This window comes from Oncorhynchus mykiss, chromosome 15 (genome assembly GCF_057628025.1).
Source record: "Oncorhynchus mykiss isolate SJ-2025 chromosome 15, ASM5762802v1, whole genome shotgun sequence".
NCBI lineage: Eukaryota > Metazoa > Chordata > Actinopteri > Salmoniformes > Salmonidae > Oncorhynchus > Oncorhynchus mykiss.
The window spans coordinates 69,527,303-69,552,376 of record NC_143036.1 but is presented as its reverse complement, the minus strand read 5'-3'; the positions used below and the strand labels follow the sequence as shown (position 1 = coordinate 69,552,376).

Here is a 25,074-nt window from a genome sequence, read left to right as displayed (position 1 = left end):
AGTTTAAATGTATTTGGCTGAGGTGTATGTAAACTTCTGACTGTACATACGTTACTTCTAGATAGGACTGACTTGAAGTAAGATATTTATCGGCAATGTCACATATGAACGTCTCCCCCTGTGTTCCCCAGGTGTCTGCTGTGAACATTGTTACATATGAACGTCTCCCCCTGTGTTCTCCAGGTGTCTGCTGTGAACATTGTTACATATGAACGTCTCCCCCTGTGTTCTCCAGGTGTCTGCTGTGAACATTGTTACATATGAACGTCTCCCCCTGTGTTCTCCAGGTGTCTGCTGTGAACATTGTGACATATGAACGTCTCCCCCTGTGTTCCCCAGGTGTCTGCTGTGAACATTGTTACATATGAACGTCTCCCCCTGTGTTCTCCAGGTGTCTTCTGTGAACATTGTGACATATGAACGTCTCCCCCTGTGTTCTCCAGGTCTCGGCTGTGAACAAGTACGACCCTCCTCTGGAGGTAGTGGCAGCCAGGGAGCACATGAGTCACATGGTATACCAGCTGATGCAGCCCCAGGTCATCTATGATAGGTAAAAACAGCACGATCCGCCAACTACCCTGACTGGACTACCCTCCTTAGAACACGACTTTCAGCCAATCAGAAGTCGATACGATGAATATTCTAAATAAAGCTTACATACTAAATTTACTTGTTCTGGCAATCTTTAAAAATGAAGAAACGTAGCTTTTCTGACATTTATACTCTATTTATACATCATAGAAACTGACCTATCCCGTGGCCTAGAAAAATCAGATTTTTCTGATTGGCTTGTTGTCCTGAACAATGGTAAAGTACCTCCTAGACTCTTTATCCTTGTGCTCTCCCTCTCTCTAAATGGTGTACTGTGTCATCCATGTGTTGCTGTGTGCGTGTGTCCCAGCACTCTGCCCAGTCTTGACTCTCCCTACCCCATGCTGGTGTTGACTGGGCCCCAGGCTTGTGGGAAGAGAGAGCTGGCCCACAAGCTCTGCCGAGAGTTCAACGACTTCTTCGCCTACGGGTGAGTCCCAAGTGCCAAATGGTACCCTATTTCCTACATAGTAGTGCACTACTTTTGGCAAGCTGTGGCCAAACTCGGGGGGCTTGTGTGCATCCATAAAGCACACTTTTCCATATATAGTGCACTACTTTTGGCCAGCTTGCTTCTCGCATTTTGTGCTCATTAGAATAGACTTTATCAAAGGATGCAGTTACCTTAAATATGAGAAGGCCTGGTCACAGAGGTGAAGGCTAGGGTTAGGGTTATTGTTTAGGATGGTACTAAATATATTTCACGAGGATCCCCTCTGGTTCCCCATCCATGGATACATGATACTTCCACACTGTTAAACCAGATGGTCAATACCGCCAACACATGAGCAATGGGGAGTGATAAATAACAAGGTTCCCCACCACGGACAATAGAAGAAATAAGAAGCAGTAAATAGTGGTAGAGAGAGCACGAACACTGGAGCGCTGGAATCAAAAGAACATCTGCTGGACATGACTTGTCTATGGCTCTCACCTTACGCTGGTTTTAATAGAAACCTCTACACCAGGGTTCTCTATCCCTGTTCCTGGAGAGCTACCCTCCAGTTGGTTTTCACTCCAACCCTGTTCCTGGAGAGCTACCCTCCTTTAGGTTTTAACTCCAACCCTGTTCCTGGAGAGCTACCCTCCAGTTGGTTTTCACTCCAACCATGTTCCTGGAGAGCTACCCTCCTGTAGGTTTTAACCCTGTTCCTGGAGAGCCACCCTCCTGTAGGTTTTAACTTCAACCCTATTCCTGGAGAGCTACCCTCCTGTAGGTTTTAACCCTGTTCCTGGAGAGCCACCCTCCTGTAGGTTTTAACTCCAACCCTGTTCCTGGAGAGCTACCCTCCTGTAGGTTTTCACTCCAACCCTGTTCCTTGAGAGATACCCTCCTGTAGGTTTTAACTCCAACCCTGTTCCAGGAGAGCTACCCTCCTGTAGGTTTTCACTCCAACCCTGTTCCTGGAGAGCTACCCTCCTGTAGTTTTGAACCCAAACCCTGTTCCTGGAGAGCGACCCTCCTGTAGGTTTTAACTCCAACACCAGTTGTAATTAACCTGATTCAGTTGATCAACCAGCTAATTATTAGAATCTAGTACGCTAGATGAGGGTTGGAGTGAAATCCTCCAGGAGGGTGGCTCTCCATGAACATGTTTGGAGAGCCCTGCTCTACACACAGACACACGCACACACACTTCCTTCTACATCCCCGAACCCAGGGGAGGTCGCCCCATCCCAGCCCCTGTCCTCTCCAGAGCTAACGTAAAAAACAGTTAACATACTTACCCCTCCAAAATGACAAGAACCTGTTGATGTGGCCATGGAGTGCTCCACTTCACATTGGTAGTGGAGTTGGTGTGTGTGTGTGTGTGCGCTTGTGTGCATCAAAGCGAGTGTGTGGCACGTGTCCGTCTATATGTCTAGTCTGTCCGTTATTCTGTCTCGGTGTGTTGCAATACCATTATGATCCTTAGGAGTTTTTGATTATTTTAAATGTTGGATTATTGTGCGCTTGTTGACATTTACTGCATTGATTGATAGGAACATAAGCAGTTCGCTGCAGCCACAACACCTGCTAAACTGTGTACATGACCAAGGAAGTTGAGTTGCTAGCTTGAATGTATTGCTGTATTGTCATTGGAACCATTTGTCTCTTGTTGTCACAGAACCTGCCATACCACCAGGGGTCCCTACTTTGGAGAGGAGGATGGGAGCGACTACCATTTTGTCACGGAGGAAGACTTTCAGAACATGATTCACATGGTACATGTTTGAGATTGACTATGTTGCTGTGTGATTGAGCAGAATTACTGATCAACAAATCACCTTGCATCCATTGTTTGATTAACGTTAGCTATTCTGCCCCTCGCTTTGCTCAAACTGATCCCCTCAAACACACTGATAGTGTGTCAGTCTCAGATTCATTTAAATTCTTTCCGTTCGTAAAGATAAAATGTGAAGGTTAAACAAGCCATGGGTAGCCCTGTCCATGACACCACATCTTCATCGTACTTCAGAATTTAAATATACAGTGTCTTCGGAAAGTATTCAAATCCCTTGACTTTTGCTACGTTACAACCTTACAAAGCCTTAGAAATCTACACACAATACCTCATAATGACGCAGCGAAACAGGTTTTGAGAGTTTCTTGCAAATGTCAAAAAGTAAGATTTACATAAATATTCAGACCCTTTGCTATGTGACTCGAAATATAGCTCAGGTGCATCCTGTTTCCATTGATTATCCTTGAGATGTTTCTACAACTTGATTGGAGTTCACCTGTGGTAAATTCAATTGATTAGACATGATTTGGAAAGGCACACACCTGTCTATATAAGGTCCCACAGTTGACAGTGCATGTCAGAGCAAAAACTAAGCCATAATGTCGAAGGAATTGTCCGTAGAGCTCCGAGACAGGATTTTGTTGATGCTCAGATTTGGTGAAGGGTACCAAAACATTTCTGCAGCATTGAAGTTCCCCAGGAACACAATGGCCTCCATTATTCTTAGATGGAAGAAGTTTGGAACCACCAAGACTCTTTCTAGAGCTGGCCGCCGGCCAAACTGAGAAATCGTGGGAGAAGGGCCTTGGTCAGGGAGGTGACCAAGAACCTGATGGTCTCACTGACAGAGTTCTAGAGTTCCTCTATGGAGACAACCATCTCTTCACATCTCCACCAATCAGGCCTTTATGGTAGAGTGGCCAGACAGAAGCCACTCCTCAGTAAAAGGCACATGACAGCCCACTTTTAGTTTGCCAAAAGGCACCCAAAGACTCTCAGACCATGAGAAACAAGATTTATCTGGTTTTATGAAACCAAGATTGAACTCTTTGGCATTAATGCCAAGCGTCATGGTTGGAGGAAACACTACGCTGAAGCATGGTGGTGGCAGCATCATGCTGTGGGGATGTTTTTCAGCGGCAGGGACCAGGAGACTATTCCGAATTGAGGCAAAGACGAACAGAGCGAAGTACAGAGAGATCCTTGATGAAAACCTGCTCCAGAGCGCTCAGGACCTCAGACTGGGGGCGAACGTTCACCTTCCAACAGGACAATGACCCTAAGCACACAGCCTAGACAACTCAGGGGTGGCTTCGGGACAATGTCCATTCCAGCCAGAGCCCGGACTTGAACCCGATCGAACATCTCTAGAGAGACCTGAAAGTAGCTGTGCAGCAACCTGACTGAGCTTGAGAGGATCTGCAGAGAAGAATGGGAGAAACTCCCCAAATAAAGGTGTGCCAAGCTTGTATCGTCATACCCACGAAGACTACGAAGGCTGTAATTGATGCCTAAGGTGCTTCATCAAAGGGTCTGGATACTTACACTACCGTTCAAAAGTTTGGGGTCACTTAGAAATGTCCTTGTTTTTGAAAGAAAAGCACAAAAAAATGTCCATTAACATAACATCAAATTGATCAGAAATACAGTGTTGACATTTTTTATGTTGTAAATGAGTTGTAGCTGGAAAAGGCAGATTTTTCTTATTTTTTTTCTTTCTTTTTTTTCTACATAGGCGTACAGAGGCCCATTTTCAGCAACCACCACTCCATTGTGTTAGCTAATCCAAGTTTATCATTTTAAAATGCTAATTGATCATTAGAAACCCCTTTTGCAATTATGTTAGCACAGTTGAAAACTGTTATGCGGATTAAAGAAGCAATAAAACTGGCCTTCTTTAGACTAGTTGAGTATCTGGAGCATCAGTATTTGTGGGTTCGATTACAGGCTCAAAATGGCCAGAAACAAAGAACTTTCTTCTGAAACTCGTTAGTCTATTCTTGTTCTGAGAAATGAAGGCTCTTCCATGCGAGAAATTGCCAAGAAACAAGATCTGGTACAACGCTGTGTACTTCTCCCTTCACAAAACATTGCAAACTGTCTCTAACCAGATAGAAAGAGGAGTGGGAGGCCCTGGTGCACAACTGAGCAAGAGGACAAGTACATTAGAGTGTCTAGTTTGAGAAACAGACGCCTCACAAGTCCTTAACTGGCAGCTTCATTAAATAGTAACCGCAAAACACCAGTCTCAACGTCAACAGTGAAGAGGTGACTCTGGGATGCTGGCCTTCTAGGCAGAGTTGCAAAGAAAAAGCCATATCTCAGACTGGCCAATAAAAATTAAATATTAAGATGGGCAAAAGAACACAGACACTGGACAGAGGAAGATTGTATAAAAGTGTTCGGATCACAAAGAAGAACATTCGTGAGACGCAGATAAAATGAAAAGATGCTGGAGGAGTGCTTGACACCATCTCAAGCAAGGTGGAGGCAATGTGATGGTCTGGGGGTGCTTTGGTGGTGGTAAAGTGGGAGATTTGTACAGGGGAAAAGCGATGTTGATGAAGGAAGTCTTTCACTCCATTTTGCAAAGCCATGCCATACCCTGTGGACGGCGCTTAATTGGAGCCAATTTCCTCCTACAACAGGACAATGACCCAAAGCACAACACCAAATTATGCAATAACTATTTAGGGAAGAAGCAGTCAGCTGTCTATAATGGTGTGGCCAGCACAGTCACCAGATCTCAACACTATTGATCCGTTGTGGGAGCAGTGTGACCGTATGGTATGTAAAAAGTGCCCATCAAGCCAATCCAACTTGTGGGAGGTGCTTCAGGAAGCATGGGGTGAAATATCTTCAGATTACCTCAACAAATTGACAACTAGAATGACAAAGGTCTGCAAGGCTGTAATTGCTGCAAATGTAGGTTTCTTTGACGAAAGCAAAGTTTGAAGGACACAATTATTATTTCAATTAAAAATCATAACCTTGTCAACGTCTTGACTATATTTCCTATTCATTTTGCAACTCATTTCATGTATGTTTTCATGGAAAACAAGGACATTTCTAGGTGTTACCCCAACCTTTTGAACGGTAGTGTATGTAGATGTGATATTTCAGTTGTGTTTTTCATACATCTGCAAAGATTTAGAGCAACCTGTTTTCTCTTTGTCATTATGGGGTATCGTGTGTAGATTCATTTAAAAAAAGGCTGTAACCTGACAAAACGTGGACAAAGTCAAGGGTCAGCATACTTTCCGAAGGCACTGTTCATCCAGCCAGCAATTTATTTTGTGCAAATGTGTGTAGCCTAGACTTGACAAGTCTTCTGGTTTGAAGTTTTGTAAGTAGTTATCTTAACTCTAAAAGACAGTAAATCAATTATGTCATACTCAGTTTTTGGCTAGTTAAATATATTTCCTTATATCGAACATTTTTGACACTTCAAAGCACAAGAGTTCTAACATATTCCCAAAGGAAGAAGTCCTATATATCCTACACGGGGGGCCTGAGGTACTGTAGAGTATGCCTGCCCGGCCAACTGTCTTTTAACTTCAGGCCCATTCATTTGTCTTTCTAAAGGTAAATATGTAAGCGCCATGGGGCCTTAATAAATAGAGATCTCTCTCACAGTGATATTAGGAGGAAACCCTTTGAAGTGGGGATCCTGACCGTGCATAGTCTAAAGTACAGAGGAAGGTGGAGACCCTTCCTCCCTTATCACATACACACATCACAGACTCCCTGGATCATTCAGACCACGTCAGACCAGCTCAGATGGAGACAGAAACATACAGGGCATTCTGAAAGTATTCAGACCCCTTCACTTTCTCCACATTTTGTTACGTTACAGCCTTATTCTAAAATGGATCAAATAAATCCTCATCAATCTACACACAATGCACTGTACATCAGACTCGTATGCCCAACCACACACACACACACAGCAGCTCCATCCCGAAAATGTGCCTCAATCAGTAGGTCCTTGTGCTTGTTTTATTGTTCCAATTAGCCTGTCAACAGAGGAACGATAAGGGTGCTTTGTAATTTGGGCCTGATGGTTTCCAACCCTCTAAAAGTAGGGGGTGAAGTTAAGCACGACAAGTGTCGAGCTCCTGAGGGAGTCTCAATAGTCAGTAGGGCACAACTTATATCAGAACATCAACTAGAAATGTGATATCTAGAATGTGGGCATGAGAGCCTTACCAATTCTATGTGTTCCATTTCTATCTGAATATTGGGGAAAGTGTAGCCTACCTTGAGAGTAGGCTACAGTCCTCAGAGCAGTCCGTAGGGTCGTAAAGCGTGATGGATCGAAACGCCGAGCATATCGGCCCCAGGTGCAAGTAGACGAGGGGTCAAAGGGAGCGGCTGTGTGAACTACTAGCAGGGGAAGTGATGGTACCTCTGACTGCAGGGTCAGGTGTTCACCTCACAGGTGGGGACATTATAGCTGCGGTTGTTACTCTTCTCTGGACATAAAAGGGGTCGTGAAGGACCCAGTAGATCTATCGAAGACCACTTCCATTTTGGAATATGAATTTGACTCTTAACGAAGTAAATGTTGCACCCCACGATAGTTGACTGTCCCAACTTACAGCTTTCTGTTAACTTTTGTTTTCTTTCTTTTTGTCTCCCCCCTGGTCTCCCTCTCTCGGTCTCTCTCTCTCTCCGTCCGTCTCTCTCTCTCGGTCTCTCTCTCGGTCTCTCTCTCTCTGTCTGTCTCTCTTTCTTTCCTTCTCCCTCTGCTCTTTCATTGTCTGTCTTCAGGGTAAATTCCTCCAGACAATGCAGTATGCGGGCCACTGGTATGGTCTGTCTCGTGAGGCCATAGAAGACGTGGCCAGGGAGGGCCTGGCCTGCTGTGTGCACATGGAGCTGGAGGTGGGCGTCAACACACACACACATTCACATAGCAGCAGGAAATTGAAAGGCTCATTTTCTGTGTACTGTTCTCCCAGGGCGTGTTCAGTCTGAAGAACAGCCACTTTGAGCCACGTTACATCCTGATGATCCCCACAGACAAGGAGCAGTACGGCAGGCGGCTGAGGACCAGAGCTCTGTACACCCAGACCCAGATAGATACGGCTGTAGCCCGCGTGGATACATACGTCCTGATCAACAGAGAGCGCCCAGGCTTCTTCGACAACGTCATCCCCTGTGGTACGTAGCTGATGATGATGCAGACCAGTATATAGAATATAGATATATAGGTATGCAGTCCCTTCAGAAAGTATTCATACCCCTTGACTTATTCCACATTTTGTTGTGTTACAGCCTGAATTCAAAATGGAATAAATATGTTTGTTTTTTTACACACAATACCCCTTAATGACAAAGTCAAAACGTGTTTTTAGAAATGTGATTATGAAATATAGAAATATCTAATTTACACAAGTATTCATACCCCTGAGTCAATACATGTTAGGATCAGCTTTGGCAGCGATTACAGCTGTGAGTCTTTCTGGGTTAGTCTCTAAGAGCTTTGCACACCTGGATTGTACAATATTTACACATTATAAATTCTTCAAACTGTCAAGTTGGTTTCTGATCATTGCTTGACAGCCATTTTCAAGTCTTGCCATAGATTTTCAAGCCGATTGAGGTGAAAACTGTAACTAGGCTACTCAGGTACACACACCCCTTGACCTTTTCCACGTTTTGTTGTGTCAAAACACAACTAATTGGCAAAAACGCATTAAGAAGGAATGAAATTCCACAAATTCACTTTTAACAAGGCACACCTGTTAATTGAAATGCAATCCAGGTGACTACCTCATGAAGCTGGTTGAGAGAATGCCAAGAGTGTGCAAAGCTGTCATCAAGGCAAAGAGTGGCTACTTCGAAGAATCTCAAATATAAAATAAGATCTATTTTTATTTGTTTAACACTTTTTTGGTTACTACATGATTCCATATGTGTTATTATATTATATTATGTGTTATGATGTCTTCAATAGTATTCTACAATGTAGAAAATAGTTTTTAAAAAACTTTAAAAAACCCTGGAATGAGTAGGTGTGTTCAAACGTTTGACTGGTACTGTAGATGCGTACCCATGTTGTCTATCATGGTTTTAATGGTTCTTGTGATGGTTTTCACTCCATGAACCAACTGAAGCTTTCAGAGTTGACCTGTGTCCTACCATATAAAGAAACAAAAAATGTCTGGCCACACCCAAATGTGCGTTACTATAGAAACTACCTACAACGGTCCAGTGAAAATCTTATTTTTAAAAGTTCATGTTCTCTTATCTCTTACCCAAATAATGTTGTTGGCGTGTCCTTTATTCATATTTGTGTCCAAAGCATAAATTAGAGAGAAGAAACCCCCCCGCCTCAAACTTGTATCTCAAACAAACCATTTAAAAAATGCTTGCTATTTACTTACCGGTTAATATAGCCAATCAGCAGCATACTCGCCTGAATATAATACAGCCAGTCAGCAGTCTACTCGCCTGAATATAATACAGCCAATCAGCAGCATACTCGCCTGAATATAATACAGCCAGTCAGCAGCATACTCGCCTGAATATAATACAGCCAGTCAGCAGTCTACTCGCCTGAATATAATACAGCCAATCAGCAGTCTACTCGCCTGAATATAATACAGCCAATCAGCAGCATACTCGCCTGAATATAATACAGCCAATCAGCAGCATACTCGCCTGAATATAATACAGCCAATCAGCAGTCTACTCGCCTGAATATAATACAGCCAATCAGCAGCCTACTCGCCTGAATATAATACAGCCAATCAGCAGTCTACTCGCCTGAATATAATACAGCCAATCAGCAGCCTACTCGCCTGAATATAATACAGCCAATCAGCAGCATACTCGCCTGAATATAATACAGCCAGTCAGCAGTCTACTCGCCTGAATATAATACAGCCAATCAGCAGTCTACTCGCCTGAATATAATACAGCCAATCAGCAGCCTACTCGCCTGAATATAATACAGCCAATCAGCAGCCTACTCGCCTGAATATAATACAGCCAGTCAGCAGTCTACTCGCCTGAATATAATACAGCCAATCAGCAGTCTACTCGCCTGAATATAATACAGCCAATCAGCAGCCTACTCGCCTGAATATAATACAGCCAATCAGCAGCCTACTCGCCTGAATATAATACAGCCAATCAGCAGCCTACTCGCCTGAATATAATACAGCCAATCAGCAGCCTACTCGCCTGAATATAATACAGCCAATCAGCAGCCTACTCGCCTGAATATAATACAGCCAATCAGCAGCCTACTCGCCTGAATATAATACAGCCAATCAGCGGCCTACTCGCCTGAATATAATACAGCCAATCAGCGGCCTACTCGCCTGAATATAATACAGCCAATCAGCAGCCTACTCGCCTGAATATAATACAGCCAATCAGCGGTCTACTCGCCTGAATATAATATAGCCAATCAGCGGCCTACTCGCCTGAATATTTTTAATGACCGGTATACGCCCACACCATTCCAAACCAGAAAATCTGCTTTTTAACATACTTAATTACCATATTTTGGAAGGAAAACTATTTCACGCATATTGTAATAAATGATAGGTAATATTTCTGAGAAATCTGGAAACGCTAGACCGTTACTTTAAGAGATTTATCTAAATAATCTAAAGTCTGGCGAGGGGCGTGTGTGTGTGTGTGTGTGCGTGCGAGCGTGGACACGACCGGGATGCGAAGAAAGATATGCATACTTGCTGTACAAATGTATGGAGATTGTTTTAATAGTGTGTGTGTGCGTGTGCGTGTGCGTGCGTGGACACGACAGGGATACGAAGAAAGATACGCAGACTTGCTGTACAAATGTATGGAGATTGTTTTAATAGTGTGTGCGTGCGTGCGTGTGTGTGTGTGTGCGTGCGTGGACACGACAGGGATGCGAAGAAAGATACGCAGACTTGCTGTACAAATGTATGGAGATTGTTTTAATTGTGTGTGTGTGTGTGTGTGTGTGTTCAGATGAGCCAGTGGAGGCATACAGAACCCTGAGGCAGGTGGTGAAGGACTATCTGGGAGTGGAGGAGCAGGGAGGAGAGGACCAGAGGACCACAGACACCCCCACAGGTAGGTGTTTGTGTGCATTACAGCACATATATGTGCGATCAAGTGTGTCATTAACATGTCAGCATCTGTGACAGAGTTGAAGAGGGACTCCCTAGTGGACGAGGCGCCCCCAGCCCCCTCCACCAGAACAGAGACGGTCTTTATGTCCTGCTCCACTCCAGACATGGACCCCTCAGACCACAACTGTAGGAAGTACTACAACAAGGTCCAGGCCCAGCTCACCCCACAGAAGACCTCAGCAGTGAGTCACAACACCCACACACACACACACACGTCAGTAGTCACCAAGCATGCACCTGGTCAACTATGGTATTCAGGCTTTTGTTTCAGCCCAGCAGTAATTAGTCTGATTCAACCAATCAAGGTCTTGGTGAGCAGTTGATTAGTTGGATCTGACTGATCCAGTCCCGAGAAACCAGGTGTGTGCACTCTCTGGCCAAACATTGATTAATCAACGTAGTGTCAGGAAGAAAGAGAATACAGCTGGACTGTATACCTGGAGGACAGGAGTCGTACACCTAGGGTCAGTATGGCAGGGTATATTACAGGTAGTTTGCAACCCTAGGTGAACCCCCTGTACCAAGTCTGTCTGCCTTGTGCTGTTGATCACAGTGATCTAGATCAGAGATACTCAACTCTGACCCCACGAGGTCCGGAGCCTGCTGGTTTTCTCTTCTTCCTGATCATTAATTGCTCACACCTGGTGTCCCAGGTCACTATCAGTCCCTGATTAGAGGGGAACCATGTCAAACTGCAGGAACTGGCTTTGAGGTCCAGAGTTGAGTTTGAGGGATCGAGCCCAATCATCTGACTGATTGATATCAGGGTTGTTATTGCTGAGCTAGATATCCTTATTCATCCACACCAGCATCATGTTTAAATACTGTATCTCTCTCTCTGGGCTGTAGGAGCTGGTCCATCCACAGATACAGCATCATGTTTAAATACTGTATCTCTCTCTCTGGGCCGTAGGAGCTGGCCTCCATCCACAAATACAGCATCATGTTTAAATACTGTATCTCTCTCTCTGGGCTGTAGGAGCTGGTCCATCCACAGATACAGCATCATGTTTAAATACTGTATCTCTCTCTCTGGGCCGTAGGAGCTGGTCCATCCACAGATACAGCATCATGTTTAAATACTGTATCTCTCTCTCTGGGCCGTAGGAGCTGGCCTCCATCCACAGATACAGCATCATGTTTAAATACTGTATATCTCTCTCTCTGGGCCGTAGGAGCTGGTCCATCCACAGATACAGCATCATGTTTAAATACTGTATCTCTCTCTCTGGGCCGTAGGAGCTGGCCTCCATCCACAGATACAGCATCATGTTTAAATACTGTATCTCTCTCTCTGGGCCGTAGGAGCTGGCCTCCATCCACAGATACAGCATCATGTTTAAATACTGTATCTCTCTCTCTGGGCCGTAGGAGCTGGCCTCCATCCACAGATACAGCGTCATGTTTAAATACTGTATCTCTCTCTCTGGGCCGTAGGAGCTGGCCTCCATCCACAGATACAGCATCATGTTTAAATACTGTATCTCTCTCTCTGGGCCGTAGGATCTGGCCTCCATCCACAGATACAGCGTCATGTTTAAATACTGTATCTCTCTCTCTGGGCCGTAGGAGCTGGCCTCCATCCACAGATACAGCGTCATGTTTAAATACTGTATCTCTTTCTCTGGGCCGTAGGAGCTGGCCTCCATCCACAGATACAGCGTCATGTTTAAATACTGTATCTCTTTCTCTGGGCCGTAGGAGCTGGCCTCCATCCACAGATACAGCATCATGTTTAAATACTGTATATCTCTCTCTCTGGGCCGTAGGAGCTGGTCCATCCACAGATACAGCATCATGTTTAAATACTGTATCTCTCTCTCTGGGCCGTAGGAGCTGGCCTCCATCCACAGATACAGCATCATGTTTAAATACTGTATCTCTCTCTCTGGGCCGTAGGAGCTGGCCTCCATCCACAGATACAGCATCATGTTTAAATACTGTATCTCTCTCTCTGGGCCGTAGGAGCTGGCCTCCATCCACAGATACAGCGTCATGTTTAAATACTGTATCTCTCTCTCTGGGCCGTAGGAGCTGGCCTCCATCCACAGATACAGCATCATGTTTAAATACTGTATCTCTCTCTCTGGGCCGTAGGATCTGGCCTCCATCCACAGATACAGCGTCATGTTTAAATACTGTATCTCTCTCTCTGGGCCGTAGGAGCTGGCCTCCATCCACAGATACAGCGTCATGTTTAAATACTGTATCTCTTTCTCTGGGCCGTAGGAGCTGGCCTCCATCCACAGATACAGCGTCATGTTTAAATACTGTATCTCTTTCTCTGGGCCGTAGGAGCTGGCCTCCATCCACAGATACAGCGTCATGTTTAAATACTGTATCTCTCTCTCTGGGCCGTAGGAGCTGGCCTCCATCCACAGATACAGCGTCATGTTTAAATACTGTATCTCTCTCTCTGAGCCGTAGGAGCTGGCCTCCATCCACAGATACAGCGTCATGTTTAAATACTATATCTCTCTCTCTGGGCCGTAGGAGCTGGCCTCCATCCACAGATACAGCGTCATGTTTAAATACTGTATCTCTCTCTCTGGGCCGTAGGAGATGACCTCCATCCACAGATACAGCATCATGTTTAAAAACTGTATCTCTCTCTCTGGGCCGTAGGAGATGGCCTCCATCCACAGACGGCAGCAGCTGGTCAGAGAGGCTCTGATGGGGAAGAGTCCCAAAGCCTACACCCAGCTCTTCAAGAGGTACACTATACCCTACCAATCAGACTTGATTGGAGTGTACACTTCAAATCAACAGCTATTCTAGGCATCAACAGCCTCTCCTGTTGTCCTGATTGGCCACATTTGACCCTGATGTTGAAGTGGCAGGTTACAAGGTCATGTGGTAGAATGGTGTTGTATTGCATGCCAACAGCAGAGGGAGCTAGATAGGTCATGGTGAAAAGTGTGTGTGTGTGTGTGTGTGTGTGCGTGCGTGCGTGCGTGCGTGCGTGCGTGTGTGCGTGCGTGCGTGCGTGCGTGCGTGCGTGCGTGTGTTTAGGAGTAAAGATCACCCCCGCTGCCATTCACACTCTAGCTGACAGGAGATATACTCTGTCAATTTCTGCATAATGTCTCTTGTTTTACTGAGAATGTGTTTTCAGATGCATGTTGGGTAGGATGGTCACCTTCAGAACAATACCAACTATGTGTGTTTATATTTTATGTGTGAGAAACACATACAAGCATCTGTTGAGATTTAAGGAAGTCAGCGATGCACGGTGTAAACAGCAATATCAGGCCGACTTCTGCAACAACTAAGAGTATGAATCACAAGGCTCCATAGCTATCATGTTGCGTGAAGCGCATCTGTGCACATGAACAGATGTTTATTGTGAGTGCTACGTCTTGCATCGCGCTCTGCTGCAATATCCTGCTGCTCCTGGCAACCTCATCACTGAGGCTCAGTTTAAAGTGATAGATTTCATATCAGATGTTGTTTAGGTATAACGAACCTCTGCATATCACCAATGTGTTGCAGCTACAATCTCTTACCGAGCTCGTGATTCTATCATGTTGACGCTATCATGTTATGACATGTTATGTGTGAGGTTTATGTATGTGTGTGTGTGTGTGTGTGTGTGTGTGTGTGTCTCCCAGGTGCGTTCTCACAGCTCCATCATCATTGGCCTCTCAGATGCAGCGGGACCCCACCCTCTCATCCCCCATGATGCCTAGAGCCAGCCATGACAGACAACACAACCACTCAGAGAATAGCAGGTCTGTACCCAACACACACACACACTATTATAGTCTCAACTTGTATAGTCTCAACTATATCCACTGCTGTTGTATTTGTATAGTCCCCTAGGGGACTAGCATCCACTGCTGTTGTATTTGTATAGTCCCCTAGGGGACTAGCATCCACTGCTGTTGTATTTGTATAGTCCCCTAGGGGACTAGCATCCACTGCTGTTGTATTTGTATAGTATAGTCCCCTAGGGGACTAGCATCCACTGCTGTTGTATTTGTATAGTATAGTCCCCTAGGGGACTAGCATCCACTGCTGTTGTATTTGTATAGTCCCCTAGGGGACTAGCATCCACTGCTGTTGTATTTGTATAGTCCCCTAGGGGACTAGCATCCACTGCTGTTGTATTTGTATAGTCCCCTAGGGGACTAGCATCCACTGCTGTTGTATTTGTATAGTCCCCTAGGGGACTAGCATCCACTGCTGTTGTATTTGTATAGTCCCCTAGGGGACTAGCATCCACTGCTGTTGTATTTGTATAGTCCCCTAGGGGACTAGCATCCACTGCTGTTGTATTTGTATAGTCCCCTAGGGGACTAGCATCCACTGCTGTTGTATTTGTATAGTCCCCTAGGGGACTAGCATCCACTGTAATGCTGAACTTTATTATTTTCTAATAGACTGAAACGTTCCAATCTATCTTATTATGATTGATCAAGAGCAGTGCACACACTTGTGTTAGTATTCACTGGCTGACCTTATGTAGTAGTATTCACTGGCTGACCTTATGTACTAGTATTCACTGGCTGACCTTATGTAGTAGTATTCACTGGCTGACCTTATGTAGTAGTATTCACTGGCTGACCTTATGTAGTAGTATTCACTGGCTGACCTTATGTACTAGTATTCACTGGCTGACCTTATGTACTAGTATTCACTGGCTGACCTTATGTAGTAGTATTCACTGGCTGACCTTATGTAGTAGTATTCACTGGCTGACCTTATGTACTAGTATTCACTGGCTGACCTTATGTAGTAGTATTCACTGGCTGACCTTATGTACTAGTATTCACTGGCTGACCTTATGTAGTAGTATTCACTGGCTGACCTTATGTACTAGTATTCACTGGCTGACCTTATGTACTAGTATTCACTGGCTGACCTTATGTAGTAGTATTCACTGGCTGACCTTATGTAGTAGTATTCACTGGCTGACCTTATGTACTAGTATTCACTGGCTGACCTTATGTAGTAGTATTCACTGGCTGACCTTATGTACTAGTATTCACTGGCTGACCTTATGTAGTAGTATTCACTGGCTGACCTTATGTAGTAGTATTCACTGGCTGACCTTATGTAGTAGTATTCACTGGCTGACCTTATGTAGTAGTATTCACTGGCTGACCTTATGTAGTAGTATTCACTGGCTGACCTTATGTAGTAGTATTCACTGGCTGACCTTATGTAGTAGTATTCACTGGCTGACCTTATGTACTAGTATTCACTGGCTGACCTTATGTACTAGTATTCACTGGCTGACCTTATGTAGTAGTATTCACTGGCTGACCTTATGTAGTAGTATTCACTGGCTGACCTTATGTAGTAGTATTCACTGGCTGACCTTATGTACTAGTATTCATTGGCTGACCTTATGTAGTAGTATTCACTGGCTGACCTTATGTACTAGTATTCATTGGCTGACCTTATGTAGTAGTATTCACTGGCTGACCTTATGGAGTAGTATTCACTGGCTGACCTTATGTAGTAGTATTCACTGGCTGACCTTATGTACTAGTATTCATTGGCTGACCTTATTTAGTAGTATTCACTGGCTGACCTTATTTAGTAGTATTCACTGGCTGACCTTATGTGTTCAAGAGCTTCTTCTTTACTGAGTTCTCAGGTAACAACTCCACACCATCTGGGGACAAGTCTCTGTACACCTCAACATTGATGGATATCTGTCCCTCCTAATGCCTCCTCCCTGTGTACACTGGAATAACCATTAACACAGCTTACGACTTACACCGGTGAAATAAGCATTTCTATGTTTACAGCATGTCTGAGAGCTGAAGGTCATTTGTTAACGTAGAACCAACAGGGAGTATAGGTTTAAGGGAGGGAGGGAAGTTTAAGTCCCTCACATCAGCAAATTACTGCCACTAAGTGATTTTCTTACCTATTTTCTTGTGACCTGTAAAGTAGTGTTGTTATGCTCTTGTTTTAGTTGAAATAGCTGTGCCAATCCAGCAACTCTATTTTACTGAATAACTTCTTTAATTATTGATTGAATAGATCTTTCTAAAATCCTCCTTGTTGGCTTTGGATATAAGTATAGGCGTGGGAGGTGTTTTAGAATGTCCTTGGTCGGTCAGTTATTCATAGCAACCAATCCATTAAAAAACGAAGATGTTCAACAGAATGATGTCTGAACTTATCCCATGGTAAAGTCCATGGAATGACATACCTAATGACATACCTAATGACATACAGGGCATTCACAAAGTATTCAGACCTCTTGACTTGTTCCACATTTTGTTACGTTACAGCCTTGTTCTAGAATGGATTAGATATTTTATTTTTGTATCAATCTACACACAATACCCCGTAAAAAAACAGATTGTTTGAAATTTTAGCTTATTATAATTTTTTTTTTAAAAACATACCTTATTTACATAAGTATTCAGACCCTTCGCTATGAGACTCGAAATTTAACTCCTTGATGTCTGCAGCATTGAAGGTCCCCAAGAACGCAGTGGCTTCCATCATTCTTAAATGGAAAAAGTTTGGAACCACCAAGACTCTCTTTCTAGAGCTGGCTGGATCGAGGCAAAGACGAACAGAGCGAAGTACAGAGAGATCCTTGATAAAAACCTGCTCCAGAGTGCTCAGGACCTCAGACAGGGGTGAACGTTCACCTTCCAACAGGACAACGACCCTAAGCACACAGCCAAGACAATGTAGGAGTGGCTTCGGGGCAAGTCTCTGAATGTCCTTGAGTGGCCCAACCAGAGCCCAAACTTGACCTGAAAATATCTCTGCAGCAACGCTCCCCATCCAGCCTGACAGAGCTTGAGAGGATCTGCAGAGAAGAATGGGAGAAACTCCCCAAATACAGGTGTGCCATGAGGTAATCGCTGCCAAAGGTGCTTCAACAAAGTACTGAGTAAAGGGTCTGAATAGTTAATGTGATATTTTACATTTTTCATAAATTAGCAAAAATGTCCAAAAAACAGTTTTTGCTTTGTCATTATGGGGTATTGTGTGTAGATTGATGAGGAAAATAAATATTTAATAATTTAGAATAAGGCTTTAACATAACAAAATGTGGAAGAATTCAAGGGGTCTGAATACTTTCTGAATGCACTGTACCTAATGACATAACCTCCATTAATTGGTACAAATTTAACCCAGTTTTCATGGTTATAAAAGATCTGGAAGTCTACATGCTTAGGCCAATTTGCCTTCAACACAGACGGTCTGATACCACCTGTATGGGATATGTTTTACCTGTCTCTCTCTATGGGACATATTTGACGGAGGAGTGTCTTATCGCTGATGGTGCTTTCCATCACTTTCTCTCCTCCTCAAGTATCTGGTTTCACAACAGAATATGTTCCTGACAGCCCTTTGAGAAGGAGGGGTTGTGTCAGTGTGAGACTAGACTGGGACAGAGCCAACCTGCCAATGAGACTTTAATACTGTGTGTCAGGTTTCTACCAGTCTACCTACTGTAACAGAAATGTACATACACACACTTGGCAGCTCCATTGCTTTCTCCTTTTCACTTGTCTTTATTATTTCTCTGCACCTGTCTGTCTGTCTCTCTCTCTCTCTCTCTCTCTCTTTCTCTCTGTTTTACTCTCTCTGTTTTACTCTCTCTCTCACACTCGCTGTTTTACTCTCACTCTCTCTCTCTCTCTCTCTCTCTCTCTCTCTCTCTCTCTCTCTCTCTCTCTCTGTTTTACTCTCTCTGTCTGTCTCTGTCTCTCTCTCTCTCTGTCTCTGTCTCTGTCTCTCTCTCTCTCTGTCTCTGTCTCTGTCTCTCTCTCTCTCTCTGTCTCTCTCTCTCTGTTTTACTCTCTCTCTCTCTCTCTCTCTCTCTCTGTTTTACTCTCTCTCTCGCTCTGTTTTACTCTCTCTCTCTCTGTTTTACTCTCTCTCTCTGTTTTACTCTCTCTCTTCTTCCCCTGTCTCTCTCTCTCTCTTCTTCCCCTGTCTCTCTCTCTCTCGTCTTCCCCTGTCTCTTTCTGCCTGTCTTTCTCTCACTGTCTCTGTCTTTTCCCATGATTTTCTCTTCCCCTGTCTCTCTCTCTCTCTCTGTTTCTCTCTCTGTTTCTCTCTCTCGCTCTCTGTTTTTCTCTCTCTCTCTGTTTTACTCTCTCTGTCTCTCGCTCTCTCTCTCTCTTTCTTCCCCTGTCTCTCTCTCTCTCTCTTCCCCTGTCTCTCTCTCTCTCTCTTTCTCTCTTTCCCTGTCTCTCTCTCTCTTTCTTCCACTGTCTCTCTCTCTTCTTCCCCTTCTCTCTTTCCCTGTCTCTCTCTCTCTCTCTTTTCCCATGTCTCTCTCTCTCTTTCTTCCACTGTCTCTCTCTCTTCTTCCCCTGTCTCTCTCTCTCTCTCGTCTTCCCCTGTCTCTCTCTGTGTCTTCCTCTGTCTCTTTCTGCCTGTCTTTCTCTCACTGTCTCTGTCTTTACCCATGATTTTCTCTTCCCCTGTCTCTCTCTCTCTCTCTCTCTCTTCCACTGTCTCTCTCTCTCTCTTTCTTCCACTGTCTCTCTCTCTTCTTCCCCTGTCTCTCTCTCTCTCTCGTCTTCCCCTGTCTCTCTCTGTGTCTTCCTCTGTCTCTTTCTGCCTGTCTTTCTCTCACTGTCTGTCTTTTCCCATGATTTTCTCTCTCTCTCTCTCTCTCTCTCTCTCTCTCTCTCTCTCTCTCTCTCTCTCTCTCTCTCTCTCTCTCTCTCTCTCTTACCCTGTCTCTCTTACCCTGTCTCTCTCTCTCTCTTACCCTGTCTCTCTCTCTCTTACCCTGTCTCTCTCTCTCCCCCCTGGTATCAGCTCTGATGACTCCCGTGCTAGTTCTGGCCTGTCCATTCCCAGCTCAGCAGGGGCCTTCTCAGAGACAGCAGGGCCAGCCGGGTGTTCAGACCTGGGCTTGGACACCACCGTGGAGCCCCTGGATGTCTCCTCTCTGGGACACAACCTGGACATGCTGAAAGGTGACTTACCCTAGCTCAATCTCCTCTCGTTTTGACCAATGACTGGCTCCCTCTCTGTATCTCTCTCTGTCTCTGCCTTTCTTCATGTCTCTCTCTCTAGCAGGTGGACATTTTGTCATGACACTTATTCTTCTACCTCATAGAACTGTGTTGGCTAGTCATCAATCTCTTTCTCTCTGTTCCCTCAATACTTTCTAGTGTGATTCTCTTGTTGTAGATGTATGATAATCTACAGTTGAAGTCGGAAGTCTACATACACTTAGGTTGGAGACATTAAAACTAGTTTTTCAACCACTCCACAAATTCCTTGTTAACAAACTATAGTTTTGGCAAGTTGGTTAGGACATCTACTTTGTGCATGACAAGTAATTTTCCCAACAGTTGTTTACAGACAGATTATTTAATTTCTAATTCACTAAATCACAATTCCAGTGGGTCAGAAGTTTACATACACTAAGTTGACTGTGCCATTAAACAGCTTGGAACATTCCAGAAAATGATGTCATGGCTTTAGAAGCTTCTGTCATGGCTAATTTACAGCATTTGAGTCAATTGGAGGTGTACCTGTGGATGTATTTCAAGGCTGTCACACCCAGACCTGAGTATTCTTTGTTTTCTTTATTGTTTTGGTTAGGTCAGGGTGTGACATGGGTGATGTATGTGTTTTTTGTACTGTCTAGGGGTTTTATAGGTTTTTGGGGTTGTTTACTATCTAGGTGTTTATATATGTCTATGTTTGAATAGATTGGTTCTCAATTAGAAGCAGGTGTGTATCGTTGTCTCTGATTGGGAACCATATTTAGGCAGCTATCTTCTTTGGGTATTTCGTGGGTTATTGTCTGTCTAGTTGCCTGTGTCTGCACGTTTGTAGTATAGCTTCACGTTGGTTTTGTTGTTTTCTGTAGGTTGTTTAGTGTCTGTCTAGTTGCCTGTGTCTGCACGTTTGTAGTATAGCGTCACGTTGGTTTTGTTGTTTTCTGTAGGTTGTTTAGTGTCTGTCTAGTTGCCTGTGTCTGCACATTTGTAGTATAGCTTCACGTTGGTTTTGTTGTTTTCTGTAGGTTGTTTAGTGTCTGTCTAGTTGCCTGTGTCTGTTCGTTTGTAGTATAGCTTCACGTTGGTTTTGTTGTTTTCTGTAGGTTGTTTAGTGTCTGTCTAGTTGCCTGTCTGCACGTTTGTAGTATAGCTTCACGTTGGTTTTGTTGTTTTCTGTAGTTTGTTTAGTGTCTGTCTAGTTGCCTGTGTCTGCACGTTTGTAGTATAGCTTCACGTTGGTTTTGTTGTTTTCTGTAGGTTGTTTAGTGTCTGTCTAGTTGCCTGTGTCTGCACGTTTGTAGTATAGCTTCACGTTGGTTTTGTTGTTTTCTGTAGGTTGTTTAGTGTCTGTCTAGTTGCCTGTGTCTGTTCGTTTGTAGTATAGCTTCACGTTGGTTTTGTTGTTTTCTGTAGGTTGTTTAGTGTCTGTCTAGTTGCCTGTCTGCACGTTTGTAGTATAGCTTCACGTTGGTTTTGTTGTTTTCTGTAGTTTGTTTAGTGTCTGTCTAGTTGCCTGTGTCTGCACGTTTGTAGTATAGCTTCACGTTGGTTTTGTTGTTTTCTGTAGTTTGTTTAGTGTCTGTCTAGTTGCCTGTGTCTGCACGTTTGTAGTATAGCTTCACGTTGGTTTTGTTGTTTTCTGTAGTTTGTTTAGTGTCCGTCTTCATTAAAATATAACATGTATTCAATTCACGCTGCGCTTTGGTCTCCTCTTTTCGACGAACGTGACAAAGGCCTACCTTCAAACTCAGAGCCTCTTTGCTTGACATCATGGGAAAATCAAAAGAAATCAGCCAAGACCTCAGATAAAAATTGTAGACCTCCAGAAGTCTGGTTCATCCTCGGGAGAAATTTCCAAACACCTGAAGGTACCACGTTTATCTGTACAAACAATAGTATGCAAGTTTAAACACCATTGGACCACGCAGTCGTCACACCGCTCAGGAAGGAGAGGTGTTCTGTCTCCTAGAAATGCGAAAAATGCAAATCAATCCCAGAACAACAGAAAAGGACCTTGTGAATATGCTGCAGGAAAGGTACAAAAGTAGCTATATCCACAGTAAAACGAGTCCTATATCGACATAACCTGAAAGGCCGCTCAGCAAGGAAGAAGCCACTGCTTCTATGGTTTGCAACTGCACATGGGGACAAAGTACTTTTTGGAGAAATGTCCTCTGGTCTGATGAAACAAAATTAGAACTGTTTTGCCATGATGACCATTGTTACGTTTGGAGGAAAAAGGGGGATGCTTGCAAGCTGAAGAACACCATCCCAACCGTGAAGCACGAGGATGGCAGCATCATGTGGGGGTGCTTTGCTGCAGGAGGGACTGGTGCACTTCACAAAATAGATGGCATCATGAAGATGTAAAATGATGTGGCTATATTGAAGCAACATCTCAAGACATCAGTCAGGAAGTTACAGCTTGGTCGCAAATGGGTCTTCCAAATGGGCAATGACCCCAAGCATACTTCCAAAGTTGTGGCAAAATGGCTTAAGGACAATAAAGTCAAGGTATTGGAGTGACCATCACAAAGCCCTGACCTCAATCCTATAGAAAATTTGTGGGCAGAACTGAAAAAGTTTGTCCGAGCAAGAAGGCCTACAAACCTGACTCAGTTACACCAGCTTTGTCAGGAGGAATGGGACAAAATTCACCCAACTTTTTGTGGGAAGCTTGTGGAAGGCTACCCGAAACGTTTGACCCAAGTTAAACAATTTAAAGGCAATGCTACCAAATACTAATTGAGTATGTAAACTTCTGACCCACTGGGAATGTGATGAAAGAAATAAAAAATAAATCATTCTCTCTACCAATATTCTGACATTTCACATTCTTAAAATAAAGTGGTGATCCTAACTGACCTAAGACAGGGAATTTTTACTCGGATTAAATGTCAGGAATTGTGAAAAACTGAGTTTAAATGTAATTGGCTGAGGTGAATGTAAACTTCCGACTTTAACTGTATGTCTCCTCCCTAGAAATACCAGTTATGGATCCTCTGTATATATGAAAGCACACATCTTTCCAAGTATTAGTAACTCATTGGTTGTGTACTTGTTTCTCCCCTAGATCAAGTAGAATCTGGCCACACTCCTGACGCCCCTCGCCCCGGCTTTGAGCTCCTCTCTCCGGGCGCCACCGCCACCATGGCACGCCCAGGCTCCAACGCCAAACCCATCCTGCCACCTATCCTGTCGGGACGCAAAACCCCCGGACCCAGCCCTAAGCCCCAAACCATGAGACATGAGAGAGAGGGAGAGGGAGATGAGGAGTGAAGAGGTACTGGAGAGAGGTAGAGGAGGAGTGAAGAGGTACAGGAGAGAGAGAGAGGAGGAGGTGTGAAGAGGAGGAGTGAAGAGGTACAGGAGAGAGGTAGAGGAGGAGTGAAGAGGTACAGGAGAGAGGAAGAGGAGGAGTGAAGAGGTACAGAAGAGAGGAAGATGAGGAGTGAAGAGGTACATGAGAGAGGAAGAGGAGGAGGAGTGAAGAGGTACAGGAGAGAGGAAGAGGAGGAGTGTAGAGATACAGGAGAGAGGAAGAGGAGGTACAGGAGAGAGGAAGAGGAGGAGTGAGGAGGTACAGGAGAGAAGACGAGGAGGAGTGAAGAGGTACAGGAGACAGGAAGAGGGACAGAAGAGAGGAAGAGGAGGAGTGAGGACGTACAGGAGAGAGGGAGGGACAAGTAGATGCTCTTTCAAGAGTTGAAAGGTCACACAGAATGAACAATGATGGACACATTCACCTGTCTTTTCTGAATAAAGACGTACCTGTGTGTTAGCTGGTCCAGATGGAGGCATTCATTTACCAATAATATAGTCAGAGGATAGAATAATTAGAATGTTAGGACATTACACCAAATATAATGACTCCCTGCTTCAACTTGACTCAAACCGAAACATACATTATAATACATTTAGTCAATGACATGTGCCAAACTCTTGACTTCTCGGTATTGCTATTGGGCTCCCGAGTGGCGCAGCGATCACTGCATCTCAGTGCTAGAGGCGTCACTACAGACCCAAGTTAGATTCCAGGCTTTATCACAACCTGCCGTGATGGGAGTCCCATAGGGTGGCGCGCCATTTGCCCAGCGTCGTTAGGGTTTGGCCGGGGTAGGCCATCATTTTAAGTAAGAATTTGTTCTTAACTGTCTTGCCTAGTTAAATGAAGGTTAAATAAATAAAATATTGACTATACAATCTATTGTTGTTGCTATAACCTGTACTGCAATGCAGAAAGATATCCTGGACAGTCACTCATTAATAAAGATGATTACAGTATAATAAGAAAGATAATTGAGCCGTTCTTCAATCCTTGTTACCTGTGTTCTGTTGTAGGGCTGGGCTGGGTATCTACTGTATAAGGGTGAGTTATCTGTGTGTTCTGTTGTAGGGCAGGGCTGGGTATCTACTGTATAAGGGTGAGTTATCTGTGTGTTCTGTTGTAGGGCTGGGCTGGGTATCTACTGTATAAGGGTGAGTTATCTGTGTGTTATGTTGTATGGCTGGGCTGGGTATCTACTGTATAAGGGTGAGTTATCTGTGTGTTCTGTTGTAGGGCTGGGCTGGGTATCTACTGTATAAGGGTGAGTTATCTGTGTGTTCTGTTGTAGGGCTGGGCTGGGTATCTACTGTATAAGGGTGAGTTATCTGTGTGTTCTGTTGTAGGGCAGGGCTGGGTATCTACTGTATAAGGGTGAGTTATCTGTGTGTTCTGTTGTAGGGCAGGGCTGGGTATCTACTGTATAAGGGTGAGTTATCTGTGTGTTCTGTTGTAGGGCAGGGCTGGGTATCTACTGTATAAGGGTGAGTTATCTGTGTGTTCTGTTGTAGGGCTGGGCTGGGTATCTACTGTATAAGGGTGAGTTATCTGTGTGTTATGTTGTATGGCTGGGCTGGGTATCTACTGTATAAGGGTGAGTTATCTGTGTGTTCTGTTGTATGGCTGGGCTGGGTATCTACTGTATAAGGGTGAGTTATCTGTGTGTTCTGTTGTAGGGCTGGGCTGGGTATCTACTGTATAAGGGTGAGTTATCTGTGTGTTCTGTTGTAGGGCAGGGCTGGGTATCTACTGTATAAGGGTGAGTTATCTGTGTGTTCTGTTGTAGGGCAGGGCTGGGTATCTACTGTATAAGGGTGAGTTATCTGTGTGTTCTGTTGTAG

The 25,074-nt window shown here is 44.3% G+C and overlaps 1 protein-coding gene across 2 annotated transcripts in view; it reads left to right on the top strand.

The window, feature by feature from the left end:
* Positions 1-24,202, top strand: part of LOC110500996 (leucine-rich repeat and guanylate kinase domain-containing protein) — a 32,585-nt gene extending 8,383 nt beyond the window's left edge. Inside the window, exons 1-12 of one of the 2 annotated variants that reach the window (XM_090199126.1) lie at positions 402-550; positions 902-1,021; positions 2,700-2,796; positions 7,590-7,703; positions 7,781-7,982; positions 10,791-10,895; positions 10,970-11,136; positions 13,580-13,668; positions 14,566-14,685; positions 19,712-19,872; positions 22,982-23,191; positions 23,272-23,400. In XM_090199126.1, the coding sequence (XP_090055252.1) occupies positions 417-550; positions 902-1,021; positions 2,700-2,796; positions 7,590-7,703; positions 7,781-7,982; positions 10,791-10,895; positions 10,970-11,136; positions 13,580-13,668; positions 14,566-14,685; positions 19,712-19,872; positions 22,982-23,187 (1,515 nt within the window). In that variant the 5' untranslated portion in view covers positions 402-416 and the 3' untranslated portion in view covers positions 23,188-23,191; positions 23,272-23,400. Of the gene's footprint in view, positions 1-401; positions 551-901; positions 1,022-2,699; positions 2,797-7,589; positions 7,704-7,780; positions 7,983-10,790; positions 10,896-10,969; positions 11,137-13,579; positions 13,669-14,565; positions 14,686-19,711; positions 19,873-22,981 lie in introns of those variants that run through there. The other variant, XM_090199127.1, reaches the window with a different exon arrangement.
* The last annotated feature ends 872 nt before the right edge of the window (positions 24,203-25,074 follow it).